At 45.8% G+C, this 27,037-nt stretch overlaps 1 protein-coding gene across 2 annotated transcripts; it reads left to right on the top strand.

Annotated features, from left to right (window-relative positions):
- The first annotated feature begins 53 nt into the window (after positions 1-53).
- On the top strand, positions 54-25,730 carry LOC8027505 (toll-interacting protein). 2 transcript variants are annotated; one of them, XM_029987035.3, is made up of 8 exons: positions 54-130; positions 5,332-5,499; positions 6,461-6,594; positions 8,368-8,416; positions 9,784-9,936; positions 14,817-14,913; positions 16,967-17,103; positions 24,386-25,730. In XM_029987035.3, exons 1-8 carry the CDS (start codon positions 83-85, stop codon positions 24,500-24,502), a joined length of 903 nt encoding a protein of 300 aa, XP_029842895.2. In that variant the 5' UTR covers positions 54-82; the 3' UTR covers positions 24,503-25,730. The 2 variants fall into 2 exon arrangements, with proteins under 2 accessions (XP_029842895.2, XP_029842896.2); XM_029987036.3 differs by lacking the exon at positions 54-130 and adding an exon at positions 332-763.
- The last annotated feature ends 1,307 nt before the right edge of the window (positions 25,731-27,037 follow it).

Genomic DNA, 27,037 nt, shown 5'->3' on the forward strand with positions numbered 1-27,037 from the left:
ATTATTTTTTTAAAAGATAAAAATTTGATACGACACTGCGGCCTCCCATATCCGTTCAGATGATCTTTGCGATATAAACAACATGGCGTCTGCTTCAACGGATATGCGTAACTCGGAACGGAGAAAACAGGTGATTTTTTTCAATCCTTAACTCCGCTCTGCGGTCCCCGAATCGCTCGCTAATGCACACACGGGTCATAGCGCGTACGAACACGTCGATTGAGGAATCGTTTCCCGTTCGTCGCCCTTCATAGAATGCCACTCTTTTTCTGACGTTTCATAGTGGGATGATGTCACCGTTCTCAGATCACATGGTTGCACTGCCGACTTCGTTAAATTAAGAAGAAGAAAAAAATCGTGGCACTTGATTATTGTTTCAATTTTTTTCTTATTAGGAGAAACAGCTACAAAAATGTTACAGATGGGAGATGCTAGTACAATATCCTTTTGACGCCAAATTCTTGTGCTCCAGATCCGAGCTTTCGTCAAGCGCATACGTCTACTTATATCTCGTTCATCGGTATTCAACTGTCACATATGGACATTTGTTCTGTGTGTTTTTGTTTTCTTCCCGCGTTGGTTCGTGTCCCAGCGGCGTGCCGAAGCGACGACCCGTTTATTTAGTTATTTGTTTTTCTCGCTTCGGGGCGGCTTCAATTGCGTTGCTACAGCATTTCACAATCCGAATACGCATACTACAGCCCACGAAAGTTGCTAGAAAATGAGGTACAAAGCCCGCTACGTCCACATCTCCAACGGAACGGTACGTTCTCTGAACGTATTTCTGTTATTCCCGAGTGTTTGTTTGTTCTTTTCGCCGTGTCGGCGGCCGTGAGCTCTTTTTGCTGATTCGTAACGCATCTTTGGGCCCTTTTTTTAATCTTGTTTTTGTTTATCTTCGCACGCGACAAAGACGCGTGCTCGATGTTGGCGAAGGGTATCGGCTACGTAATCGTTTGTCGAAGATAGTGTGCTGCGCTAAAATTGGCCCCCGGGTAAACTGGGGGATGCGTCGTCGGCAGAGTTCAAGTGCCACAAACACTCCATTCATGAGTCTTGGGGGTTTTCTCTAGTGGTTTAATTGTAATAGGTGCCAGTTCGTCAATCGACGCTGTTTCGTACACACTGCGATGTTTGGTCGGGAAACCATTTTGTCCAAACGACCCTGCGCTCGTTTCAGGGATACACAGAAAAAAGCCGTTGACGTTTCCTCTACGTCTCTTTTTTTTGTTTTCTTTGCCACGGTTTGTCATGGATTTGTAGTGCTCTAGAAATCAACGAGAAAACAGATGAGCACATCCTGTATGCTTTCAGCAAACAAAATCGAACCACAGCAAAAGAGAAACATACATATATATATATATTAGTCGCAAGAATGTGTTGTTTGAATGACAATCTGTTGGCACACATGTCACCCTTTTGAACAGCCTCTTCACCGTCATGAGCTGGCCACACACAAACATGTTAGTGAACAAGCGGTACTGTAGCTTGTTTGGGGTCACTACAAATCTGATGTTTGTGTTGCTGAATCACATATAATGCTTTGATCAGGTTTGGCTGCAGGTCATGTTGCGTTCAACAGGATCTGAGAATGCGGATGACTTGCGAAGGTAACTGTCCGTAACTGTTCGAAGTGAGTGAGTAAGAGAGCACCCTGAGAACTGCCCATGCGGTGCAAGGCAGTTGCTTTGGACGTCAGCTTGCTGCACATGTTTGCCTACTTTGCAAATCAGGTGACGTAAATCAATTTACATTGGACATGTCAATCTGAATTAAAAATAATGCAAGGATGTGTACTAATAGGGAAACAACGTATTATTCTTCTCAACGAATATGTTTTTGGTGTTCTAATGTTTGGCAATCCGTGATTGATGGAAATGCAGTTAGTTTGTGCTTCAAGTTCTTGGAGGTATAGAGGAATCTGAAATACTTCTAGGCTCATTTTTCATGCCTGATGCCTCTGGGAGGATAATGTTTCTTTCGTAATGCCAAGACACTGATTTAGCTCTCTTTATTTTATTTATATATTTAACATACCATAGTTGCGCATTCTCTAACCTAGTATGCAAAACACACACAAACAGAAATAACTAGGGCTGGGCAATTGATTGATTAACCTACCAATTAAGCAACTAATGCTTTAATCATGATTAATTTATTAACCAGTTAATCAGTAATATTTTAACAAACCAAAATAAAATAAAAAGTAAATGGTTTTACGACTCAGATGTGGACGAGAACATCTGTATGATGGGCAAACGTTAGGTCAAGATGTAGCCTAAAGTAAACTGTAGGGCAAGATTTGTAAGTCCTGAGAAGGGGGGGGGGGGGGGGATGGGGGGGTGCGCAGGAGGTTACACGTGTTTCGGCCACTTGAACGCTGCTCGAGTGTTTGTTTAGCACAGCAGAGACTATAGTGTGAACAATCAAAGGAGGTTGCTCTTGCCGGATAATATCAATGAACCTCTTCACCTCGTGCAGCTGAAGTTATAATATGTGAGTGTGATTAATGGATTAAAGGGTGATGATTAATTGGGTTAAAACTTTCAATCAATGCCCAGCCCTAGAAATAACGCATCACAGTTCTTTATAATGCTTGAAATGACATCGTAATAACCCAGCAATTAAAAAGCATCTTTGCATCTATTCAGAAGGTCCACTATGTCATTCAAAACCAACACGCACACGAAAAGGTTTTTTCGATACTAAGCATTAAGAAATAGTTTTGGCATATCTCGGTTTCACTTGTGAGCAACTCACACTTTGTTTTGTGGAAAAAGAAAAAAACAACCCCAAAACCTTGCGGTTTGAATTGCCCGTACCTCGTAAACTTGGTGTGCCCATTGCAGCCAGCAACCCACTTCTATCATTCTATGTGTGTATCTTATCTGAAAGATGAGACTGCTCACTAGGCTTCTGGATAAGATAAAACTCTTTGGCTCTGTTTTTTGTGGTTTGGCAGATCATCTTGGTCAGGGCTTCCTGCCCGCCGATTTAATTGGCTCGCTTTCTTGTTCCACTGTTGGTATCTTTTTGCGGGAATACACAACACGCCATGAAACTAGGTCGTCAGAAGGACCTTCCCTGGCCGCGCTCTCGTTTGAAGGGTCGAAGGGTCGTGCTAGGACCAGCGTTGTTGTTTAGATGGTAGGAAGTTAGTCGGCCCCAATGGTCGTCTGGTGTGTCTGCTCTAGATGACAAATTTCGGCAGTGTAACGGCAGGGGGAGGGGGAGGCGGAGGCTGAGGCGAAGGCGAAGGAGAGCGAGAGCATTGAAATCAGGACCCCTGGGCTCTGCAGTACAAGCCTCTGCTTCGTGCGCTTCAAGCTACAGTGTGTTGACACACTCATATTTTGCATGCATATTTATACCGACAGGAATCCACACTGTGATGCATCGGAAGAAAAGAAAGTTTGATTGTTCCTACTTTGTATTTTGCACGCTGCAAAAATTTGAACCCCATAGAACTCACGTACGAGATACTAGGATTGAAGTAAAATGCAACTGTAAGTGACTAACTGGGCTGTTTGGTACACTTTTTGAAATAATGGGCTTCGGAAGACAGGCACGGAAATGTGTACACCTTTTCCACAAGGGCGCAGCTATCTTGAATATCGTCACTTCTGGTGTGCGGTGAAACATCGTTTTGATCTCTCCATGCCGCTGGAAGGTGTTTACGAAAAATGCGTGATTGTCACACCTTCTTGTTTTGTCTCGTCTATATTTTCTTGCATATTGCAGGTTGAAATGTTTTACTATTTTTGTGTCCCGCATAATAGATACGGAAGCCACGTGACTGAGAACGACGGGAAACAGAAAACGTTTATAGGACGCCACGAGGCTTGACTTTGCAAGTCAAGCCTCGTGCTTTGTAACTTTCTCTTTCCCTTGCTGTTCCTTCAAACTCGGCTCTTATCCGTTTAAAATACATCAAATGAAGACAGCTGATCGAATTGACGGAGTATTTTTTTTCTTCATGCTGATATGCCAAAGGGATTTTGTGCGTCGATAATCTCTTGCGAATTCTGGATACCTTAATTGCGGATGACTTGAATGTGAAGTTGAGTTCTGCCCTGCAGATGTAGACCTATTGCATTCATGGACGCTAGCGCTACCGATTGTTTCCAGAACACTGCATCCAACTGGAGGATCGAACCAGTTAATCGTTCCGATTGGCTGAAGTTGGCCATCTTGAAGCCAAGAAAAGCACAAAAACGAAGCAACCGATTAGGCAGGAGGGCTGAAGAGCAGGCAACTTGTGGCCAGTTGTAAGGTGATGGGCGTGGTGATTTTTGCTGGGGGTTCCTACATCGGGTAACTTCTAATTTAATCTGTGAAAGGACAACGCCATCCCGTTTTCCCACTTGTCCGATTCGGTGCAATTGTATGTAGCTGCAAGTTTAAAGCCATTTATTGCAGTGGTACAGCACAGTTCCGAAACAAAGGCCGGAAGTTTTGGCACCCCAGGATCATAGGGCGGCTCTTATTGTTGCTATTTTGGGGATTTTGTCCCTAGGTTTAGTGACATTTCAGAGCACATTGCAATAACACATCACTGATGACCTTAGCTACTTTTAGCTACCTTTTAAGCTACTGTGTGATTTTTGCTTCTGTCCTCATGAACGCTGGATGCCATCCTGAGCACATTGGCAGACATAAAAGGAGCAACATAGTTCTCGCAACCTTCTGTCGGGTGCGATAGCGCTAATCGGGAGAAACGCGGCTCAACTAAACGGAAGAAACACGGCTCTTTTCTCTCCACAGTTGTTGGCTTCTAATCCATTGACTGTGCTTTTAGCCCAATTTGCCAATGTATTCTACAGTACTGGCGACAGGTTAAGAATTCAGTTGATGCTCTGCCTTCAATGCAATCTTTCTGCCTTTGATAACACTTCATCACACACACAGCCAAAGTCTGGTGGGTGACAACGAGCGCATGCTGGGGACGGAGCTTTTGAATTCTCAGCCCAGAACTACAGTGACAAGTTTCTTATTAAGTTCGTAGCATTGCTGTCCTCTAAGAACACTCTCAGGCTATTTTGCGTGCACAAGTCACACTAGCAATGTTTTGAATTCATATTTTGTTTAGGTTTATCTTTGACTGTGTTCGAAGATTTCTAACGCGTTGCAAGTGGCAATACCGGTAGCTCTAGTGGATGCCCACCGACCACTGCCCAACACAGGGGAGTAAATGGCTGGTCTTGGCCAAGTGCTTGGCAGCCCCGGCTGAGCCGGCTTGCTGCAGGCCGTCGCCGTGACTTCTGGCTAGCCGTTGCCAACGGGATGCTGGTGAATCACGTCTCATCTGTGGCGTGTTTCTCGTGCCTCCAGGTGCTGATCGGGGAGCTTCCAGGGGACTTCCTGCGCCTGGAGGTGACCCGGGCCCAGCGCCAGATCAGCGCCGACGAGCAGGCAGCCTTGGCGCTTCAGCACCAGCTGTCGGGCGCAGCGTTCAGGACCGCGCAGGCTGTGGGGAGGCTCACCATTTCTGTCATCGAGGTGCGTGGGGCGTCAGTCGAAGCGTTCCAGCGAGGTGCACCCCATCCACTTTGCATTGGTTGTGGTCGTTCATCTGCCGAACCGAGAGAAGTCTCGAATTGCAAGGGAGTTCTTTTTTAGTTTAAGGGGAGCACCGAAGGGAATTGTTTTATTGCTGACAGCTTAAGAAATGGAGGGCGTGGCGAGTTTCGAGCATATTGTTATCGCTCCGCCACCAATGCGATAGCGATGTCAGTTCACAAAAACGTTGCGAACCTCGTTACAAAGAACGGGGACATAATTAGCCACGCCCGACGTTTTTTTTAGCTGTCACTGACTAGTGGTGGGCAGTTAGTTGCTTACGATCTGTCGTATATTGACATTATCGGAAACACGTTGCGATACTACGGCGGAAGAAAGGCGTCACTGGCAGTCTTTCGACCGAACAAAAAGTACAAAAGTTTACTGATAATGCAGAGGTGCAAGCAAACTGGACATGATTAACGATAATAATCCCTGCAGAGGGAAAACAAGGGGCTCAGAAGGAAAAACTCAAATCTTCTATCTTTAGTCAATAGGTAGGATCTTGAAGTGGACCGTCGAGGGATTGGGCAGAATTGGTCCATTTAATGCAGCATCGGGCATGGAGAATGAAACAGAAGTTTAGGAGATTTTAATCTTGAACAGAAAGTTACACTTGCATGACTTCTGCTTTAGGGAAACATTGAACTCCCGAAACACATTGAATAAAACACATATATCTCATACAAAAAAAAAAAATTGTCAAAAAATAAACGTTACGTGGCGAGATGCATTTTGATTTCGGAGTGATTCTTAATGTACGTCTATTTCCATGGAGTGTGCCTTTAAATCTACATCTGCATACATGTGTTTCGGCGTAGAAATGGATTGGAGGGAACATTGATGCTATTGTCTCGTTTCTTTATTCACGCCAAATTGGGTCTGCCTTGCACTTCCGCAGGCCAAACTGGTGAAGAATTACGGAGTGACGAGAATGGATCCGTACGTGCGGATCAGGATAGGCCACAATGTGTATGAGACGCACACTGACTACAATGGCGCCAAGAACCCCCACTGGAACAAGATCTTCCACTGGTGAGTTCATGCACATGTTTTGGATTTTTAAAGCGATGACTTTCAAGGTAAGCTGAAGCACTTTCAAGAAAAGAGATAGAGGTTGATTCTAGCATAGTTTTATTTTGTGAATCTGGATATTGCGTCCCTTTCCACCGAAGATGTAAATAAACGCGAGAAACCAATTGGGACGTCGCGAGAGGATCTTTCAGCCGCCAATCGCGTGTCGCTCGTGCGTGCAATTGCAAGCTTGCCAGGTATTTTTCCTCGCACCGGCAACAGTTGTGATGTCTTTCTCTGCATTTTTTAAAAAATAGCAAACGCGTGCATGCATGGCTTTGGTAGGCGCCGAGGACGTGCAAGAGTGGAGATCCTGAAGACTCCTTTTATGACGTCACGCTTCGGGAAGGAGGGCCTTGGGGTGCTTTGGAAATTACTTTCTGCAGCCTCGTCGCACCAAATTGAAAAATAATTTCGGTATTCGAGATTCTGGAGGTCAAAAGAAAACGATTTAAGTGTGTTTTCTCGGATACAAAACCGCTTCAGCTTCCCTTTAGTTGGAAACCCTCCACGGGTTTCTGTTGCTCACATTGGTTTACCGCGCGATGCCACAACGTCGCGCGGCGTCACGGTGTCGTTGCGTGACATCAATTTCCCCTCTAAAGTTAGCGGAAAAATTGATGTTAGGTGAACTGAGGTCATGTAACTCGGTCATGCCACCTGACATTACTGTAAAATACTGGGCAAGTGCCCACCCCGCTCTCACTGAAAACTGTGCTAATCTGGAAATGGGCGATTGTCTGGCCCAGTCGGTAAGAGCGAAGTAAGTGGGGGCCAGTAAAGAGCTTTGGAGAGAGGTTGAATGAAATCGGAGGAAGCAGATTTATTTTCACATAAGATCCCCGTCATTGCCGCTGGTGGTCTAGTTGCCGTCAAAACGGAGTTAATATTTTCGGCTGATGCCGCCGCTTTGGAAGGGTTGGGTAGTTAACATATATTTTGCAGAATTCCCAAGTTTCGAGAACGCTGGTAGTGGGTACTCGTATAAAGTGGGCGCTTCCATGATACCTTGCGGTACATGACACCAGGACACGAGACATAAATTGCTCCGCTAAATTTAGCGGGGAAATCTTTGTGGTGTCACACGACATCACATTGTCGCACGACGCTGTGGCATGACGTGACAAGACGTCGCACTTAGCGGGAATATATACCCTCTGAAGTCTGATAGAAAGTGGTGCCTGTTACAAACCCATCAAGCTCTGTTGCACCATCGCTGCATGTGACAGAAGGCCTAGGCCAGGCGGTCCTTTTATCCGGTTCATTTACTAACCTTTCATAAAGATTTTGTAAAACAGAATTCACAACTTTTTTTTTTTTTGGTGTCTGGAGAGCAGTGATTGGTGCTTTTGTGCATAATTTACCAAGGTCCCATAGGTAATACTGGGTAATGTCGGCCACATTGAAGCTTTGAACAGCAAATGAGTTACGCCCGGTCAGAAAGTAGTAGGCCTCTTGAATTTCGTTAAAGATTTTTATATGAAGTATATACAGTCTGCAGCATTGCGAGCAAAGTACAACAACTGATTTGCTCGCTCACCAGCCAACTCCTCGCACTCTTCTCGCCCCGATTCGATTCAGTTCTACAGGGCCGCCATATGGTAGCCATCGATTTCATCACCTGAGTGTGGTTCTGAAAGGAAGCCTGGGAGTATCAGTGGCTGCAGTTCAGCACAGTCCATAGCCTTAGAGTTACAGGGGTGTGTTTTGCCTTCTGCTTTCTTTTTTTACCAGCTTCCTGTCGCCGGGGGTCACCGCCTTTCATGTCGAGATCTACGACGAGGTGAGTGGGTCTCTCGTGTCGGGAACTATGGCGACGGTTACGGGGCATGTCGAAGAAGCTATTCAGTGGTCTTTCGCAGCGCGTAAACTAGCTGCACCTCACGAAACGCCGAAACTTCGCAGGAAGGTGGCTGCAGTGGCAGTGGCCGAGTGCAAAATTCTCAGCTCGGTACAATAACCAGAACGAAGAGCGAAGCACTTTTTTTATGCATGTTTAGTGGGGATGCACGAATGTTGCTTTGAGTTGAATAATGCAGTGTTATCCTAGCTTAACAGTGCAGAAAAAGCTGGTACGTTGAGGCTTTTTTTTTTTCGTGCTGTGGAGGCTTTCAATGACTCAGCACTATTTGATCTAAACCACTATTGCATGAGCCTAATTTGAGTGCGAAAACCCAGCATCCTCTGCCTGCATCACGCATAAAGCAACCGCTACTTCTCACCGAGTCTCATAGATGGTGGAAGTTGTCCATCCGCAAAAAAACGTGGTATGCAAACAAAAGTGAAATGGCCACTTACACTGCTTGAGGTAATGTCTCCTATAGGCCGCAGTGTATGTGTCACACCTTTGCACATTTTAATCTAAATACAGTAAGCTGAATATCTGACATGTGATACACAGATCAATACTAACCCTAATGCAGATGACGAGGGAAGGGTTAACGAATAACTAAGAAAACTAAATGTTTAATGCGGCGGAGTTGTGCCAGAATAAAAGTACAATAATGACCGTTGTGGGAATCGAAGTCGGAGTGGTAGTGGGACTGAGCACTAGTGGAAAACCTACTTCGTGCAGTCTTCTACAGCTGTTTTTGCACTTGGTTTCTGTTCATGAAGGTTCTTTTCCAGAATGCACAGTAACTAGGGAGAATAACGTAATATGCAAAACAACCAGCGGGATCTGAACCCGGTCCACCCACAAGAGAGCCGTCCCACGAGCGCGTGAACGTGTTAAAGTTCTTTCGAGCTTAGCGTTTGACGGAAACTTCTGATCGGCTTTGAAAAAATGCGAGATCAGCGGGCACGAAATCTGGTCTTGCAATAAGATCACCTTCTACGAGGTGATTACAACAGAACCCCGCTGACACACTTTCCGAGGGACCGCGGTAAAAAGACTCACCACCCAGGGAGACAAAACAACCAATAACGAATTTGAAGGCCTATAGACGACACAGGAAGGAACTCTTAGGCGGCTATTTATTCCATGTTGATTGCCATAATTACGGAAGTAGAGATGGACGTTTTGCTTTTTGAACTGTTTATTTGAAAAGGGGGTCTTTCTGCGATGGTAACCAAGTAACATCAAACCGTGAGAGCGAGTAAAATTTCCGCGCGCTCGTGGTTGACCTCGTTAATGCTCCGTATGTGCAGTGTGCATTCACAGTGAACGAGAAGATTGCCTGGGCCCACGTCGTGGTGCCGGAGGCCACCTTCTCCGGCGAGACGTGCGACATCTGGCACCCGCTGTCCGGGAGGCAGGGGGAGCTCAAGGAGGGCGCCATCAACCTTGTCATGTCCTACCAGGTGGGCGCCCAACATTGTCTGTATACTAGCCGTTAGCGCCGACTAAAGCCTGAGAAAGCTACGCTTCGAAGTGACAGCACTTCGGCCACCTCGGCGCTTAAAATTATTGTTGTTGGTCGTCAGAAGCCTCGTCCGAAATTGCGGGACACGCTTTTCCGTCTCCTCCAAAAATGCCAGAGTAGTCTGTGCCAATGGAGACAGTATTGCCTGTGCTATCTGAAGCTCGGGAAATAACATTTCGAATCGCAACGATCACCAGTTGCGCCTGCACTGCGCAGAGCGAATGGAGTGCCGATATTGTGAGCGTAGCTTCTTGAGCCACTCTAGTGTTGACTAAGCTGCCGTGCGAGTTCCCCTCTTTACGTGGTCGTTTTGTGCCATTTCCCACCAGATGGTTCCCCTCGTAAGTATAAACCTCGCAAGTCCCGTGGAAGAAAAAGTTTTGTAGTTTCTTTTTTGTTTTCATAGGCACTACTTGCCGAGGTAGCGGTTTGTGGTTACTAGAATTTCGTGTTTTTGGAATGTGCCGACATTCCCCCGAGTTGGTTCAGTCAAAATCAGAATAGTTCCGAATTGAAGCTCCTCTCGCATAAGAAAGACCCAAGCTTCACGGAAGAAAACCTTTAAAAAAGTAATTGTATTGTGTGCGTGCTTATACAGCCGGAAGTTAGTTAACCTTAAAGAAATGGTGAACCGAAATTTGGATTTAGAAAAAACAATGCATGAGATGTAGGCGGGACAGTACTATCCCTAAGACACTACTTGTAAGGCGATATCTCGAATGGACGGCCGTATTTTTGGAACAAAGAGGTCGAGATTGAACCAGGCCGACGAGGCATGTGTCGTCAAGATATCTCGTTCCCTCCTCTCTTCGCTTCACCCCCTCAAGGCGGCGAGGTGGAGAAGACTCGAGGCTGTTCCCTCTCCTTCTCGGAAAAACAAGACGTAAACATATCTGTCAAATGCGCCTCCTTTTTTTTCAGAAATACGTTCATCCGTTCGAGATATCACTGTACGAGTAATGTTTCGGTGTTTGTATCCCATTGCACGCTTTTGCCGGCGTGTTTTGTGGAATCCGGATTTTGGTTCAGCATCCCTTTAAAAGTGCCCATAAATAAAAAATTTTTTTTAAAGGCATAAATGGGATGCATTTGTCTTAATTGTTTTTTGCACGATATTTACGTTGGGCGCAATTTAGGTGGAAGTCACGGCCTGCTTTAAAGGACCCATGAAACAAATTTTGGGCTGGAGTAAATCAATTTATATTGGGATTTTGCTAATAGCACATCGTTCAGTGGGCCAAAAGAACAAAGGTAGAAAGTCAGAAGCCTGACTTTCGCTACGAAAATTTGCAAAACATAGCGGACTATTTCGTACCTCCTTCCCTTCGTAAACTTTCCGCCTTTTCACTGTGATATATCCGCGGACCCCACAGCGCGTCACCGGGCTACTAGCCACCATAACCGGGCCCCCGCAGCGCGTCACCAGGACCCAAGCGCACGTCACACGACACCGGACCTCACTTAATCCCTTTACCCCTGAGCTGACATTGCGGTGGAAGCTGCGCTTGCTGGACCAATCAACCGCCTCCCTTTCATCACCTGACCTCATTCTCTGCGGGTCGGTATGTGCGAGAGAGCGTGATCACGTGGAAAATGTGTGGCTGGCCCAACGAGCATGTAGCTTCCACAGCACTGTCAGCTTCGGGGTGAACGGGGTGGGGAAAGCAACTAGTCGGAATTTTGAGCGACGGGCTAATCTTCTAGGGGGACAATGGCTGTGTCCGGCTACTTAAGCGAGATTCCGAGCAAGAGGGGACTCCAACCTTTCCGACTTCTTGAACTGTTTGGTACAATGCGCGATTTATGAGTTGAGGAGGAAAGCTAAACAGAAAAAAGTTGAAAAAGCGCTTCATGACTCCTTTAAGGCCCGCCCGCAGATCAGTGGCCCCGCCCGTTACTACCGGATTGGCTTGGCTGTTCGTTTGAACACGCTAGCAAGCCTAGTGTCTCCTTTTTGTGACATCTGGTACATCCAGTCTGGCGTCTGACACCGCGTGCTAGTCGTGCGAGAAGATGCGCGGCAGCTTCTGGCATCGTCTGCTATTCCACCACCGTCTATCGTTGTCTGCAATGCCCGTACGACGCCGACACGAAAGGTGCGCGTCGGCATCCATTTCTGCCTTCGTTCGTCTGCTATTCCACCCCCGTCTAAAACCTTTAACGCTCGCAAGACGCAAACCATGAAAGCGAAATCTGGCTTTTCATCATGCACGAGCCTTGGTCCAATACAAGCGTCTGTCAGCGTCTATCAGTGAGCGATAATAAGCGACCGAGAGGACTAAAAAAAATCAACAAAATAAATATGCAGTTTTTCCACCCTTTACTATTGTTATATTTTTCGTATGGCATGCGGGAGAAAAGTGGGTGAGTGTCATGATGCACAATTAAAACATGATGTAAAAATACTAGCTTTGGCAAGCCAGGTGCACTGCACAATTTGAGAGCTACTTGCTTTTAGAAGCGAAATAACTGGAACATACCTAGACAAACTTGATGTGAGTCGAATGCCCAATCGCCAGGAGCCAAATGGCTCCAAATTCTTACCTTATAGGTACCTTCTAACCATGGTTGTAATCACAACAAATGCACAATTCATAAAAAAATAAAAAAAATTGGGTTGTGGGTATGTTCATACAGCCTGTACTTAGTCTGCCTCAATGGGTGACTTGTCTCTCAGCTGTAGATGAGCAATGTAGCCAGTGCAGAAGAACCGCTAGCCTGGGGTCTTTAACGTACACCACGCAGCAGTGATACACGACTGCTTGCTGGTACGATGCTCATCCAGATCGAAATGGACAGGGGGTGAGGATTGAACCCAGGATGCTGGGTTCTGCAGCAGGAGCTTTCGCTCCACGTGCTCCGAACTGGTGTGCGCTAGCCCACTCGGCCACCGATTTCCCGGTTGCACAATTTATGGAGCAGTGGGGCCGCTTTTATGGAAACCAGCATGGGCACGCGCAAGTGAACAAATGAAGCTAGACTAGCAACGTAGTTGATGTAGGAGGCTAGGCTTAGGCCTGTCCCGCTATGAAAACAAGCACACGCACATCGCTTCTGAAGGCGCATACTTGAGACAGTTGTTTGCTGCAAAATAAGTCGGTTGAGAAGATCTTCCTTGAAATACCTTGGTGAACGGAGAAGACTCGCACTCATAAGAATGAACGAGCCACGCTCTGCAAATGCCATTATCATTTGAAACCGAAGCGGAAAGGCAATCTTGGATATTTTGGAAACAATAATGACTCTTTCTGGGTTATTTGTCTCTCAAATATGAAAATATTGTCGCTAGAAATACTATTATGGCACAGAGAAACAATTCTACATCAAACATTTCACATGTCAATCATCTCTCCAACCAATGGAAGCTGAGAAAAGGGGCTTAACTAGCTAAGCACTGGGCGGGGCCTCTAGCAGGGCTACCCCCCCCCCCCCCCCCGTAGATTGTATCTAACGACGTAACTATTGCTAAAAAAAATTGCTTGTTCATAAAAAAGTTAAGACAAAATTATGTGTCCCCCATCTAGCCTTTTAAAAAAATGTTTCTTCTTCACTTTAATGATTTCTTAACGGGTGTTTGTTGTCAGCTGTAGATGAAAAATTTCGCCAGTGCAGTACTGCTGCTAGTTCGGGGTCTTTAACATGCATCATGCAGTAGTGACACACGACCGCATGCCAATACAGTGCTCACCCAGATCGAAAGGGTCAAGGGGGGGAAGGGGCTTTGAACCCAGGATTCTCGGGTTCGGCAGCGCAGGCTTTTGTTCCACAAACTCTGAGATACAGTGTGTGAATACACTGGGTTGGCATTCTCCTCACCTTTATCTATACCTTCATTTCGCGTTGACCTAGAACACGGCCCTTGCTGAGTTCTTTGTGAAGCTGCTTCTTTCTTTGGGGACTAGACTCCATTGTTTTTTCTTTCTTGTCGGTATTGAAATATTTTCCAAGTCTTCAGGTCACACACTTGTTCCCTTCAGATTGAGGAATCCCATGCCCCTGTCCCGTTTACTTGGACGTTCACTCCAAGAAATGTCAGTCTTTTTAATTCAATACCAAGAATTGCTTTAAACCTCGAAAAGTTCGAGTCACAGCTACCGTATAACCGACAATCCTACGGAAATCTCTCGATAGCTGAGAGGGTCACAAAACAATTGGTGTAGTTTTTCGTTGTTTTTTTTTGGTGGAAGTTTGGGGGGAGGGGGGGGGGGGGTTGTCAGATTGGTGGAAATTATCTAGGGAAAATTTAATTAAAGTAAAACTAACTAAGCACAGCTGGGGACAGGTGGGAAAGAGAAAAATTCGAACTCCCTCCTGCGTGGCTCCAGCCCCAAGTCTCAAGCCTGTTTCCCAGTGGGCCTGGTGTTGGGGTTACGACGACCAGGTTTGACCAGAAAACAATTGGTGGCTCCTTTGCCAGGGGTGGAAGGCAGGGCTGACATTCTCAGGTTCTTTTGCCCGATCGCCCAAAGATCATCCTGGCAATATCGCGCACTGCTTGGCAATAGTTACAAAAATGCAGAAGGAACGGAAATTGTCTTAAAAAGGGCAAAAGGGAGAAGTCCTACTTTTTTCTGGGGGGTTTCCAGGCTAGGTGGTGCAAGCTACCAACTGCAGGGTCTACCGAGCACTGCATACACTAGACGCTCGTGTTTTAAATTATGGCAAAGAAACGTTTCTGAAACACTCCCTGGTGCAATCTTGGCCAATATTCATGACATGCACTTATACCGGTATGCCATCCTCAAGCTCCTTAACAAGTGGAGGCATCGGGGCTGCTTTGTTGGGAAGGCGAGGACTGAGACGTGTTTCCCATTGCAGCCGCTGCCCCCTGGCGCTCTCGCGGCTCCGTCCCCGGTGGTGGTGGTCAACACCCCTTACATGATGCCCGGCATGGTGCAGTACCCGGCATCCACTGGTAACACTGCATCCCCTCTCTGTCTTGTTTGTTCGTGCGCGCAATTTTTAGAAACCGGCCCTTGTTTCCTTGCGTCGGTGTCCAAGCCTCGCAGAGTGGCAGCCGACGGTCCGTTAACCCTTTGACGGCCGTCGCCGTACACCTACTGCGACGATTACACGTTGGAAAGTGGCCACTTAAACGCAAAATCGCTGGAGGTGTTGCTATTGGTTGTGTCACTAGGAAGTTTTAAAACAGCGTACTCTAAAGCTTGGCGTACGCAAAGAATAGCGTTGTCGCCACTGCGCATGCGCCGAACGTTAACCACGTTTTGCGCTTTGCGTGCGCTATTTTAGCGTACGCTATTTTTTGGAAATTGCGTGCATACTCAAAGGACGCAAAGAGTCTTTGTGCTCCTCCAAGGTGGACTCGTAATGAGAATTTGGCTAAAGCCAAGACGAGCAGAGTTAAAAAAATGGCAACTTCCAGGATCATGGCTGCGGCCGCTTTGGCGGCGTTGTGACGTGAGCATGACGTCGGTGGCATCCTCGCGACTGCGATTTTCTATTGCAAAACCCAGAAAGGCAGACAATGATCACCGGCAACTTGATGCTTGCGGCGCGCGAACATTTATCGGCAAAGGTCCGTACACGAGACCTTTCTTGCCGAGGCGAAACATGCGGACACGACCGGTCGACCGCTTACGTCGCATTCTCCCGTTTAAACAAATGTAAATTGTCACTCTGGACCAAAAAACTTGTTTTTTCTCAAGTTACTGCATTTCGTGTGTGAAATAAAATCGTGACTGTATCTTGGCGGCGTTGCAAGCGCGAGATGCTTCGGCTTTTGCGTCGCGGTGGAGAAACGCTATTCTAAAACTCTCATGCGCCGCGTGTGCTAACGCAAGCACTAAATTTAGCGCTAGCGTGCGCTATAATTGCATACGTTATTCTAAAACTTCCTACTGGCGAACTAGGAATGTTATGTGCGCACATTCGCAAAATTGTTTGCTTTGCTGGGGATAGTTTGGAAATTGGACGCTGTGTGCACGTAATACGCACGAGTGGGTCGCTTCGCATGTCGGCTGCTCCGGCGGCGGTGAAAACCGGGGCGCCGGCTCTCACGATTCAGACTTATAATCCTTCTGAGATTGAATTCAGAGGATGGGAGCTTGCCTTCTGATGGAGAAGCTGCGTAAAGCACCCTCGATTCAGAATCTGAAACCACCGGTAGCGGATGCACCAATATGAAAACCGAATGGAAGAAAGTTGACAATGTTTCGCCTTCATTAGTTCCATTTGATGCATCTAAACCTGAACAGCTTATGAGCACTGTACGTGCTCCCGCTAGGTATGTCAGAAAAAAACCCTGTAAATTGACTTTTTCTTTATACTATTTCGTTGAAAACAAAACCGCACCCTTGGGAAACATTTTTTTTTTTTTTTAAATGTCTCGACCGTCAAAAGGTTAAAGGAATGCTGATTTCAACCCCCAAAGAAGGAGTTTTTTAGACTGCCTTAACAAGACACATATGTAGAAAAATAAACCTTCCCCCAAAAGGAGAACAAAACAAACATTGTTGCGTGACATTTTATTGTCACGAGGCTCATTTCTGGTCCAGCAGGATGCTTTTAGTTTGGGTCGACTTGCCGAAAAAGGAGCGCATTTTGGAATCTCTCCTCACTCTAATTGAGTCCCTTGAGCTAATCATTGCGCTTACAAACTTTTTTCGGGAAAATTCATTGTGGGATGTCCAGGCACCTAACAAAATTATTTTTGGGAGCCGAGCATCTCTAGGAGCGATTCAGAAAATTAATTTTATTTGAAGGTGACATTTTATAGTAGAAGCAGGCTTCAGCATTGCGCCAATTCAACATGTGTCTCGCATCGTAAATATTGCAGTGAGAAGTTTTCTTTTTTTAGGGTAAACTTTATTTTGCGACACGCACATTTCTTATTTTCAAGTTGCACATCTGGTCACGGTCGTACGAATTCAGCAAATGGGATTTTTTTTTTCTTCCATTCCCGGATCAGTAGTTCGGGCCCGTGATGGTTCCTTTTCCGCGATATGCAGGCTTTGGATATCCGGGGTACGGCCTACCCGCGATACAACCGGGCATGGTGCAGGCGCAACCGGCGGCAAACCCGGCCCTGCCTCCCGTCGCCCACCAGCCAGCCCCTGTCAACATCACCGACGATGATGTCAAGCAGGTGAATTACTTTGTACCCGGTTGTTATGGGTCACCTCTCTGCAAAACATGTTTGAGGTATCTTGCCGCTCACTTTTTGCATTGTGCGAGATATGCACTGAAGAGATGCGAACGACGAGGAGGAGTTTTAGTTGGCTCGTCTCCAGCTTTAGTTGTTGCGTTTTGGCGCTTTTAGAGCTTCGAGCACGCGCGAGCAGCCAAAGCGAGACAAACGGCAATGAGCATATGTTGGCATCTGAAAGAGTCTCCCCGCCATTCTGTCAGCGACTGTAATTAATTTGCTTCTCTGCTTTCGTTCGTTGATGTTGCGCTCTTCTCGTCATCGAAAAGGGAAGTGCTTTTATTTTTTCCTAATTATAGTTTGAGCAGACTTTAGTTTCGTTTCCTCAGGTTACGACGACCTATCACAGCTTAGGTACATAGGTTTACGACAAGTTCACGGGAATACTCCTGCATCTCTCCGGCCTTCTCAGCGTGCTCATTTCCAATAGTTGTATCTGCAGTAGGTAGTGCAATCTGTTGCGGTAGCTACGATGGGTTGTGCAGCGTGTTGCAGTAGTTTGTTTGCTCAGAGCTCGCATAATTAATATCAAGGCTGCCATTGATCTGGAATTTGCACAAACTGTGCAGTGTGCATGGGACTGCAGTGCACGACGCAGTTTAAGCACATGGCGCAGCCCGTCTGGAAAAATTTAGAGGCAAGCACCATGCAACCATTTTGAAATGTCATTTCACTGCAGTGATGTGATTGCTGCGCCAATTGCGCCAAACTGCGCTAAGGGACTAACCCTGCTACATCCTGCTACATTTCGCCAAAATATGGGTAATCTGCGCCAAGCCTGCGCCAAAGGAGCAATTTAGGTCGCCTTTCGAAACCGTAACTAAACTGAGTACTGTAATTGAGCAGGCGTGTGTTATGTGGCGCAAGCGGCCGCCTGACACAAAGTACTGTGCGTCAATTGCCCACCGGGCACCGGGTCTTGCATGGTTTTCCCGGAGTCTCGCGTTTCGCACTTTCGTCTTGTGGGTCTCGTCTCTCGTCTCTTTTGTTTTATATTTTCAGCGATAGACGCGGATGTGTGCAGACGCTCCGACGATAGCGTGCCGGGTACCAGCAATGCCGTCATGCTGTGAAACCAAACCACGTGTTTGCGCGGCAGGAGTTACTTTGTGAGCTGAGGCAACAGCCTTGGGAAAATTATATTTGGTCAGTGCCTTTCAGTCACCGTGGTCGTGCGACGTCGAATGTTGCCGTCCCCACATCACTGCAGATATGGTACTTTCTAAAATCAACCTAAGTACCGCCGCATGTTCATCAACATTCCTGTTCCTGTTTAAATCGTACGTTACTACAGAAATTCATCTTTAATTCAAAGACTGCTCTGTCAAAGTATTGATTATCTAGATTCCTCTCGGCGGGCCTTCTTTCGAGAGGGACCTCGATACGTGAAAAATCTGCCGTGAAAGAAAGTTGGTGAAGAGAAGTGAGCTAAAGCAAAAAAGGCAATGTCTGCACGCTGAACCAGCACAGCGTGCTTGTTTGTCTCGAGTTCAGTCGTTGCACAAAGCACTCCAAGAACTTTTTGAAGCTGGCTCGCAATGTCTTGCATCGATGCACTCAGGTTCTTTATTTTTTGTTTTTACCTTGTATCTTGTTTGCCGGCCTGGCAAGCACGTGCCACGGGACTGTTTTTGTCGTATGCTCGAAAGTTACATTTTGTGTACAATTTTGAAGATAAGTTAGCGACGGAGCTGAGGGGCATGATTTCGGTTTCAATCGGACAGACATTGTCTGCGTTAGCGCGACGAAGCATGCCCAACAGCAAGCCTGCCGAAGTTGGCCTCACGCGCATGCGAACATGATTGCGTGACTGAGGCACCAGCTGGGATGCTTGCAATTCATTGTTTTACGTTTTCTTACTCTTGACGAAATTCTGGCTCGTCGGGAACGGGTAAAATGGTGGCAAGTGGTTTTTCGAAATTGCTTGGCAATGCCTACAGCACTGTACACTTGTGGGATGTCTGAGCAGTAAAAACAGAAGCAGTGAGTTCCGTCACAGCACGTCACATCGGAACACAACACAACACAAAGTGCCCTTCGTTTGCAAAGCACTTAAAACAAATATTTTTATTTTCCTAAGAATATCTGCTCCAAAATCCACTTTTGCTGCTCGGAAACACTGTCTTGGCTGCTCCAAAAGCCGCTTTTGCTGCTCCAAAACACTGTTTTGGTTACTCCAAAGGCCACATTTGCTGCTCCAAAACACTGTTTTGGTTGCTCCGAAACGTGCGCCAAAATGGCTTAGGCCAATCACATCACTGTCACTGCAAAATGTTTGCCAAACCAACTTTTTTACAGCGGAGCTGCCGGTTGTCTGGTTTCTGTTGTTGCTCGTAGATGGCGCAACGTTTCCAGCCTTTCCACTCTGGCTTGCCGACTTGCGGCCGGCCATTACTTCATTCCCACCATAGTACAGCTTAGCTGGTCTTCGTTCTTCACCAAAGTGGAAAGGCTGAAAGTTCTTTTTTTTAATAATAATGATTTTATTTATTTTACAAACATAAAAATAATGCTGGCCTACAAAAGCAGCGTCCTGCTTGTGCAGAAAAGGAAATCCAATAAATGCAAGACAATAACAATCCCAATCAAAGTATAGCAATGTTTAAGGAGTAGATGAGCGCCACCAAATTTTGAGCACTTTAGTAAATTTATGAAATTTACTCATTAACAGGCTCAGCAAGTTCGTTAAATAGACATAATTTTAATGACTGCATATCGTTTATGGGGTCAGAAGAAATCTAGCTTGCAAGGTTGGGAAGACTAAATCCTTAAGCTTGGCAAATAAAAGCAGGCTACATCTTACACTCTTTCCTTCGAACGTTCACAACAACGGTGAGTCTATTAATGGGTGGATTAATAAATCAGTTGTGGCGGAAATTTATGTAATGTGGGGTAGCTTACGTCCCCTAGCAAAGTAACCGCAACATCCACAGTGTCGGAGTTTTTTTCCCCTCTTTCTCACATTGGTTGAATTTAGCTTCCATCTTGGATACGAGTTGTTTGTCACTCGAATTCTGTTCACAAACAATGAAATTGTCTATGAATAGCCTCGACAGAAATGTCCAAGTTCAATATCCGGTTGCATTAGCCGAAGCGTCAACGAAAGCACGAGAGGTTTCTCCGCGAGACTACGCTCAAAATGATGGTGTCCAGGCACAAAACACGGAAATATGCATTCTCTGTAATGCACCCGTGGTTTTGAAGCTCGACGGCGACGGGGCACTCCCGGCAACAAACACTCTTTTGGGTGGTGGCCATCTCAGTACAATGTTTGCAGGTGCACCTACAAAGGACCGAATTATTAGAAATTTATATTACTTTCTTTCTAACTTTTTCTGTTCGCAGCCGAAATGTGAATCTACCATTCTCGACTGATTAATCGCCACTCCTCCGTGGCCGGTTTTTGCGCCGAACTACTACAGCCTTCGTCGGGCGAGTTCTCGTTTTGTCGCGTCCTGGCGTACGGGACAAGGCCCATACTTTCACTATAAGCGAAACATTTTAAGCTCACTTAGCTGCAACATATCCAAAGTCATGGCATTGATTGCACAAGCGGCGCGGACCAACGAGTCCTACGAAGCAATCGGCGTTCATGAAAACCGCAGTGGGTGATGTCATTTTGACGTCCTTGCGTTGAAACGTCGACGCAAGAATGTCGTTTCGACACAATGCGATGCTTGACTGACTCGGCTTCCGTTTCTGGTAGAAAGGCATACTTTACGTCATAACCACGTGATTTCACATGTTGGTGCCCGGCAGAGTCGAAGAGGAAACCAGATGTGAGTTTTAAAGTGATAGATTTAAGGAGCTTGTGTCTCAGAAAGGTTGGCGTCGGCGTCGGACAAGAAAATTCTGATTATCGATAGGGTCATGACGTCACAGCCACATGACCTAGCGCGGGAATTTCAAACAACCCACAACGCTCGCATGAAACGTGACGTCACGCGTGAAATGAAAGTGATTAAAACATGGCATGTAATTGAATTAAAGTTAGCCACATGTTTAAAATGATTTCACTTTAGAAAGTAGTTCATTTGTCTTAAAGAAAATATCCAAAGAATTTTAAACATAGAAAAAAGTTTTGTGCAGCACGAGAGACTTTGTTACACAACGTTTTGGGAAGATACTTCCCTTCTTCAAGTGTGCAGAAAATACAGTTGCAAAGCGTTTTTAGAGAGACCAAAAGAGACGGATCATTGAAACAAAATCAAAAGAAAAAAAAATATTTAATGGTACAAGTAAAAGCTCTTGAGCATGAAAAAACTACATTCAAACCAAACACACATACAAAACAGAAAAATAAAAATGTAGTAGTACCAAGGGGAACACGGTCGCGGCACTCGTTAGTGAAACCAAGGGAATATACCACAGGCAACGGACCTTTGTCACGTTAGAGTTAGAGGTCCAGATCCAGAAAAATAAAATAAAAAAATGAAAGCCGTTTACAACTCCCTGTAACACCGAATTGGAGCGCAGCTCTTAAGGAGGAGGAGGGGTGAAGGGTATTGAGGGTAAAGAAAAAAAAAGTTGCGTCATGTTTTTGTTATGAAAAGAAGTAAAACATTAAAAAATTACTTCACAAATTTTTGTGCTTTGGCCATTCCTAAGACTATAGAACACAAAAAGATTGCTAAATTTTCTTTGTATTACAAAACAATAGTTTTCTTAAAAAAACACACCCTCTTTCATCTTCTAAAATGCATGACTTCTTTCAGAATTAAGCTAGAATGATGAGGTTAGCTACATCTGGTCTGGGCTGTGATATAAACCTACCCTGCAACCATGTTGCAATTAACCTGAGACTGGGGTAGAGAAGCAACATCAAAACGTAGAAGGGACAGAAAATAAACAGGACGATGTCTCAAATTGTCTCAAATTTGAGACGTCGTCCTGTCTATTTTCTGTCCCTTCTCGTTTTGATGTTTCTTCTCTACCCCAGTCTCAGGTTAATTGCAACATGGTTAATATTCACCAGCTCGCCTGCACCCTAGCGATTTTTTCTACCCTGCAATTTTCATTGAAATTAATAGAATGGTTCAAAAGTTCACCTTTTTGGGTAGGAATTACAGGAAGCTTAAGCTTCCTGTAATTTTTAATCCTTTTTGTGTGTGCAAAACTGGAGGCAATAAATTGAAAATGGATTTCTGCTCCTGGGTTCTATGAACAGTGAAGATTAATTGGAGTCTTCAATTGTAAAAGAGCTGGAAAATCACTTCATTGTTCCTTTAATTAAGGTGGGAATATAGTGATTTCTACATCTCTTTCCATACCGTCTGTAACTTCTGGGGTTCTTGGATCTCTCTACGCCTTAGGTCTCTATGCTTGTCAACTGGGATCATGAACATAGAATTGTAATTTATAAACTTAACAGGTCTAAAAAATAAAAAAATAAATAAAATGGAGCTTTTTGGTTTTATCTTCTACCTCTAATGTTCCGTATGCAATGTTTTTCACCGAGTGTTTTAAAATGTTGTCTATTGATTTTGCCTTCTATTGAGAACATTGCCCATATAAAATAATTTCATACCATAGAATAGATTCAGCTATAAACTAAAGATCTGAACACCAGTAATTTTATTTTTTACACTACACAATCATCTTATCCTGTGCAAATATGCTGAAATGGCACGCAGTCTTTTAGTCACAAATTCCACATGTTGCTACGAAGCCTCGCTAAGGCGGCGTAATCGGATTATGCTCGTGCCCAAGCGTACCCCACTCAGCAAGATGGCAGCACCCTGAGACCGGACTTGCAAGCTTGTATAGAGAGAGTTTGGTCGATAGAAGGGGCGGGCAGAGCTGGGGCTTGTACCAGATGCAGATAGAGGGCTGGGCATGCCCTCTTGGCCCACCAGAAGCCAGATATCCCCTAGCGGTGGTACCGTAAAATACCGGGCTCAATTGAAATTTAGAGATAATCGGGAAAAACTGGGGGATGGGTGCTTGTCTGGTCATTAATTTTACATATCAATGTACTGTGCATATTTTCTCAGATCTCACAAAGTTGGGTATGGGTGCTTAGTGTGGTATGGGCGGATGTGCGATTTTCTACGGTAGTGAGAAACTATTCTCGTCAGTGCGTTAGGGTCAGGTGCAGTAACTCTTAAGGGTTGGAAATAGGGTGCGCATGATGTTTTGATTACGATCGTGCAAAATGGTGGACGAAACAAATGTGCTGCTCAAACTCTGTATTGCTCGGATGGCAGACTGTGCGGACCACGTTGGCCACATAAAATTTACGTTAATTTCACATAGTCCACGTTAGAGTCATTGAATGTTCCCAGAGTACCAAAACTCCCAGGCTTGAGGCACCGAGGTGGCAGACTTAATCTTTTTTCTTTTACTGTGGTCACCATGAGCGTTAGAAAGCATGTTTTTGCATGAAAACAAAGGGAGAAATGTTATTTTCTAGGACCTTTTATTGGAGATCAGTACAGAATGACAGAAGCGTGACGTTTTCATAAAGTCTTGTTTACACAGTTTTGCGGTGCAATTAATATTGTTTTTGTGCCACCATTTCTCGCTGGTAATTTCAGGCAGCGCATCCCGACCTGGGTGCATCCTGCCCTTGGTGGTGATTTGTGGTGCGTCTGCTTGCGAGACGGAGGTTTGCAGCTATGAAGCCCCTTCCACTGTATATGTTTGGTATCAAAATGGCTCGTAAAGGCGAAAATAGAAGTCGCAACGGATGCAATTGATTGCGATACTCAAGCATCATACAGTGACTCTAGACCACGCCACGTTTGGAAGAGGACGCGTTCGTTGGCTTGGAGAGTACAATCTTTTTTTTCACCATTTTGCACGACCGTGATCGAAACATCACTTGCAACATATTTTCACCCACCCTGAGTTACTACTACATTTAAATCTAACGCACTGATAAGAATAGTTCATCGCGACTGCCACCAAGTTATTATTCAGCGCAGTTGTCGATTTGACGTCACATCGTGCGCTCGGCCGATAGCATAACATCGTCCAAAAGGGGGGGGGGGGGGGTTAGTGAAGTGGTGTGCTAACACTGTTTCACTCTTCAGCCCCCCCCCTGGAAGCTGCGTAGCTGAGTAGGAACCGCATATCAGTGCTATGTATGACAACTGGTGCATTCAACAAAATGCCCAGCTGGGCAATTAATCTTTTCTTTTTAACCAAGCTACAAGGGCAGAAGTTTGAGCGAGAAAAGGCGGCGTCGGATTTCTTGCCAACCCAGACGTTCTCCGTCCAGGTCCAAGAGATGTTTCCGGGAATGGACGCCGAGGTCATCCGAGGGGTGCTGGAGACGCACCGCGGGAACAAGGATGCCAGCGTCAACGCCCTACTGTCGATGAACGCCACCGCCTAAAGTCCCCGCTGCAGGACCGGGCTCATCGCCCGCACGCACATCACGACGCGGACACCTTCGTCCGTCGAGCCCGGAGCACGCCTCCTGCCAACGCGTTTGCCGGGTCCACGAAAGCGGTCCTCCGATTCCCACGCGAGGACGCCTAAAAGCGTCGTGCCGTCGCCTGTCGCGATGCCAGTGGTGTTGCGGCGGTGGCGGCGGAGGCAGATGCAGCAGACGCCTTTTGTGCCGTGGGTAGCTCTGTGGCCAGACGGTCGACGGAAACTGAAGCGGCCGCGAGACGGGACGTTGCGACGGCGGCGAGCCTTGCGGCTGGTGGCCTATTTTTTTTGCCAGCGTTTCTACGACCAACTGCCGGGATCGCGACGTCCGACGGCACGACGCGACGCGTTTCGTCACCGCTTCAGGACCGCTTTCAACGCGCGGGCGAGATGCGGCGGTAAACGCGTCGGCCGGAGAGGCGTTCCAGGTGCCGTAGTATGGCCCTTCGACGTCTTCCTTGCAACTGCGCGCGTTTCAAAACACAAAATTTTCTTTTTATATTTTCTTAGTTCCGTTTTTTTGAGCCGGGCTTTGAGACGGGCGTGAAAAGGAGATTGTTACAACGGTTGCCCCGTTACGCCCCTAAACTCTCGGAATTGCTTGGGGGCGATTAGTGCGGGTGCGGAGGTCGATCGGCATGCTTTGCGAGTTTTCACCGCCTTTACGAGGGCCGATTTGAAAGCAGGGACCATTCCTTTCGAGTTATGCGGACGAAGCGGTGCACACAGTTTCATCTGCATGATGGCAAAAAGGACGAAACGGTGCGCACTATTTTTTTTTTGCGTACTTAAGTCGACGCTTTGGTCTCTTTGGACAGATTTGTTTACGTTGTAGCGTTTTTCTAAATATACTTTTCGTTGTGCCAATCGGTGATTTCTGTTTTGAAGAAGCGAGAGGGTGCGAACGTGCTGTAAGTCACTTGCGGACGCAGTGGAGTCATCAGTTGTACAGAGAGCGAGGGTGCGGAGTTAGATACCTAGTGCCATGCTGATGATTTTCTGTGGGAATGGCCAGTGAAGAAGGCGGCGCATCCGCAGCGGATGTGTGTGAGAGTTTTAGGAACGTCGGAAGTATGCAGTTTTACTATATTTGGACGTGTAACTCTTCATTGTTAATATTTCCCGTGTGAGTGCTGGCTACTGGCATTGTGATAATAAAACGGGACGTTCCCACTCCTGCGTCTTCACTGGTGATGCAGTGTGCCTTTCTTGAGACTTAGTCGAAGCAGACTGCGTCGTAAATGGCGAGCTGTAGCCCTTTAAAGGGCTTGCAACAATGTCACATTTCATTAGAATGCTTGAATCACAGGAATGTTGATTCCACCTTTACGCGAGAGCAATTTTTCGGGACAGCTGTACAGGCATAATTTCTGAAACCGATTTTTGGCCACGAGCAGCTAGTTTCAAAATTTTTTTGCAGCTCAGCTTAGTTAAAAGGAAACTGAAGAAGTTCCTGAAAAAAATAAACAAGTTGGAGCTGAATGCTAGAGTATTTTTATCCCGTGAATCTGAATTTCACATTTGTTTTCCCTAAAGATGTAACTGAACACGTAAAAACAAGAAAAACCTCTGACCAGTCGTTACAGTCATAAAATGATCTTTTGGCTGCCAAGCGTGCGTCGCTGGTGTGGGCAGCTTGTGCAATTGCAAGCTTGCTAGCTATATTCCATTGCACTGACACCAGTCGTAACATATCTTAAAGCGACAGCTTTAAGGAGCTCGTACCGCAGAAGTGTCGGTGTTGGTGCCGTGATGGGAAAATCCTGATTGCTTGATAGGGTCATGACATCGCAGTCACATGACCTTGCGCATGTCTCAAACAATTTCACTTTATAAAGTAATTAATGATCCTTAAAAAAAAATTGGAAGAATTTTAGGCGCGTGGGTATTGAACCCACGGCCCTTAGGTTGCGAGCCAGACGCGCTATCGACATGGGAACGAGCGGGGGTTCATACTTAACTATCGTAATTCACTCTTAAAGGCGATGCTTAGGAGTCCTGTAATTTTTTTTTAACCTTTTTGAAAATAGCAAGTGTGCGCGTGCATAGCTTCGATAGGGGCTGAAGATGTGCGAGAGCGGAGATTCCGAAAACTTTTTTTATGACGTAATGCTTTGGGATGGAGGTGCTTCGGCGTACTTTGAAATTGATTTTCTGCACCCTCCATGCACCAAATAGAAAAAGAATCTCGATATTCGTGATCCTGGAGGCCAAACAAAGATGATTGAAGTGTTTTTGCTCAAATACGGAAACATTTCAGCTTCCTTTTAAAGGGAAAACTAGGCTCGGAGGTTGGCCGATCGTGATACTAAACTCTGTTTCGCCTAAAAAGAATATGGTAAATGAAAGCTATAGGCTTTTAGGATATACTTGTTAGTGCATTTCTGCACAAACAAGTAGGGTATAGCTTGTGCATTTGATTGCAGTAATTTCCCTAATTTGTTATTTTATCTAATTTTAACATTTCAAATGCAAAACAACATGTTTTTTTCCT

The sequence above is a fragment of the Ixodes scapularis genome, unplaced genomic scaffold (genome assembly GCF_016920785.2).
Source record: "Ixodes scapularis isolate PalLabHiFi unplaced genomic scaffold, ASM1692078v2 PGA_scaffold4__175_contigs__length_147842914, whole genome shotgun sequence".
NCBI lineage: Eukaryota > Metazoa > Arthropoda > Arachnida > Ixodida > Ixodidae > Ixodes > Ixodes scapularis.

Coding starts and splice junctions, on each gene's coding strand:
- LOC8027505 (XM_029987035.3), top strand. CDS start 83: ATGGCGTCTGCTTCAACGGATATGCGTAACTCGGAACGGAGAAAACAG. Junction 6,595..8,367: donor TGGAACAAGATCTTCCACTG/GTGAGTTCATGC, acceptor TTTTTTTACCAG/CTTCCTGTCGCCGGGGGTCA. Junction 17,104..24,385: donor CCGACGATGATGTCAAGCAG/GTGAATTACTTT, acceptor TTCTCCGTCCAG/GTCCAAGAGATGTTTCCGGG.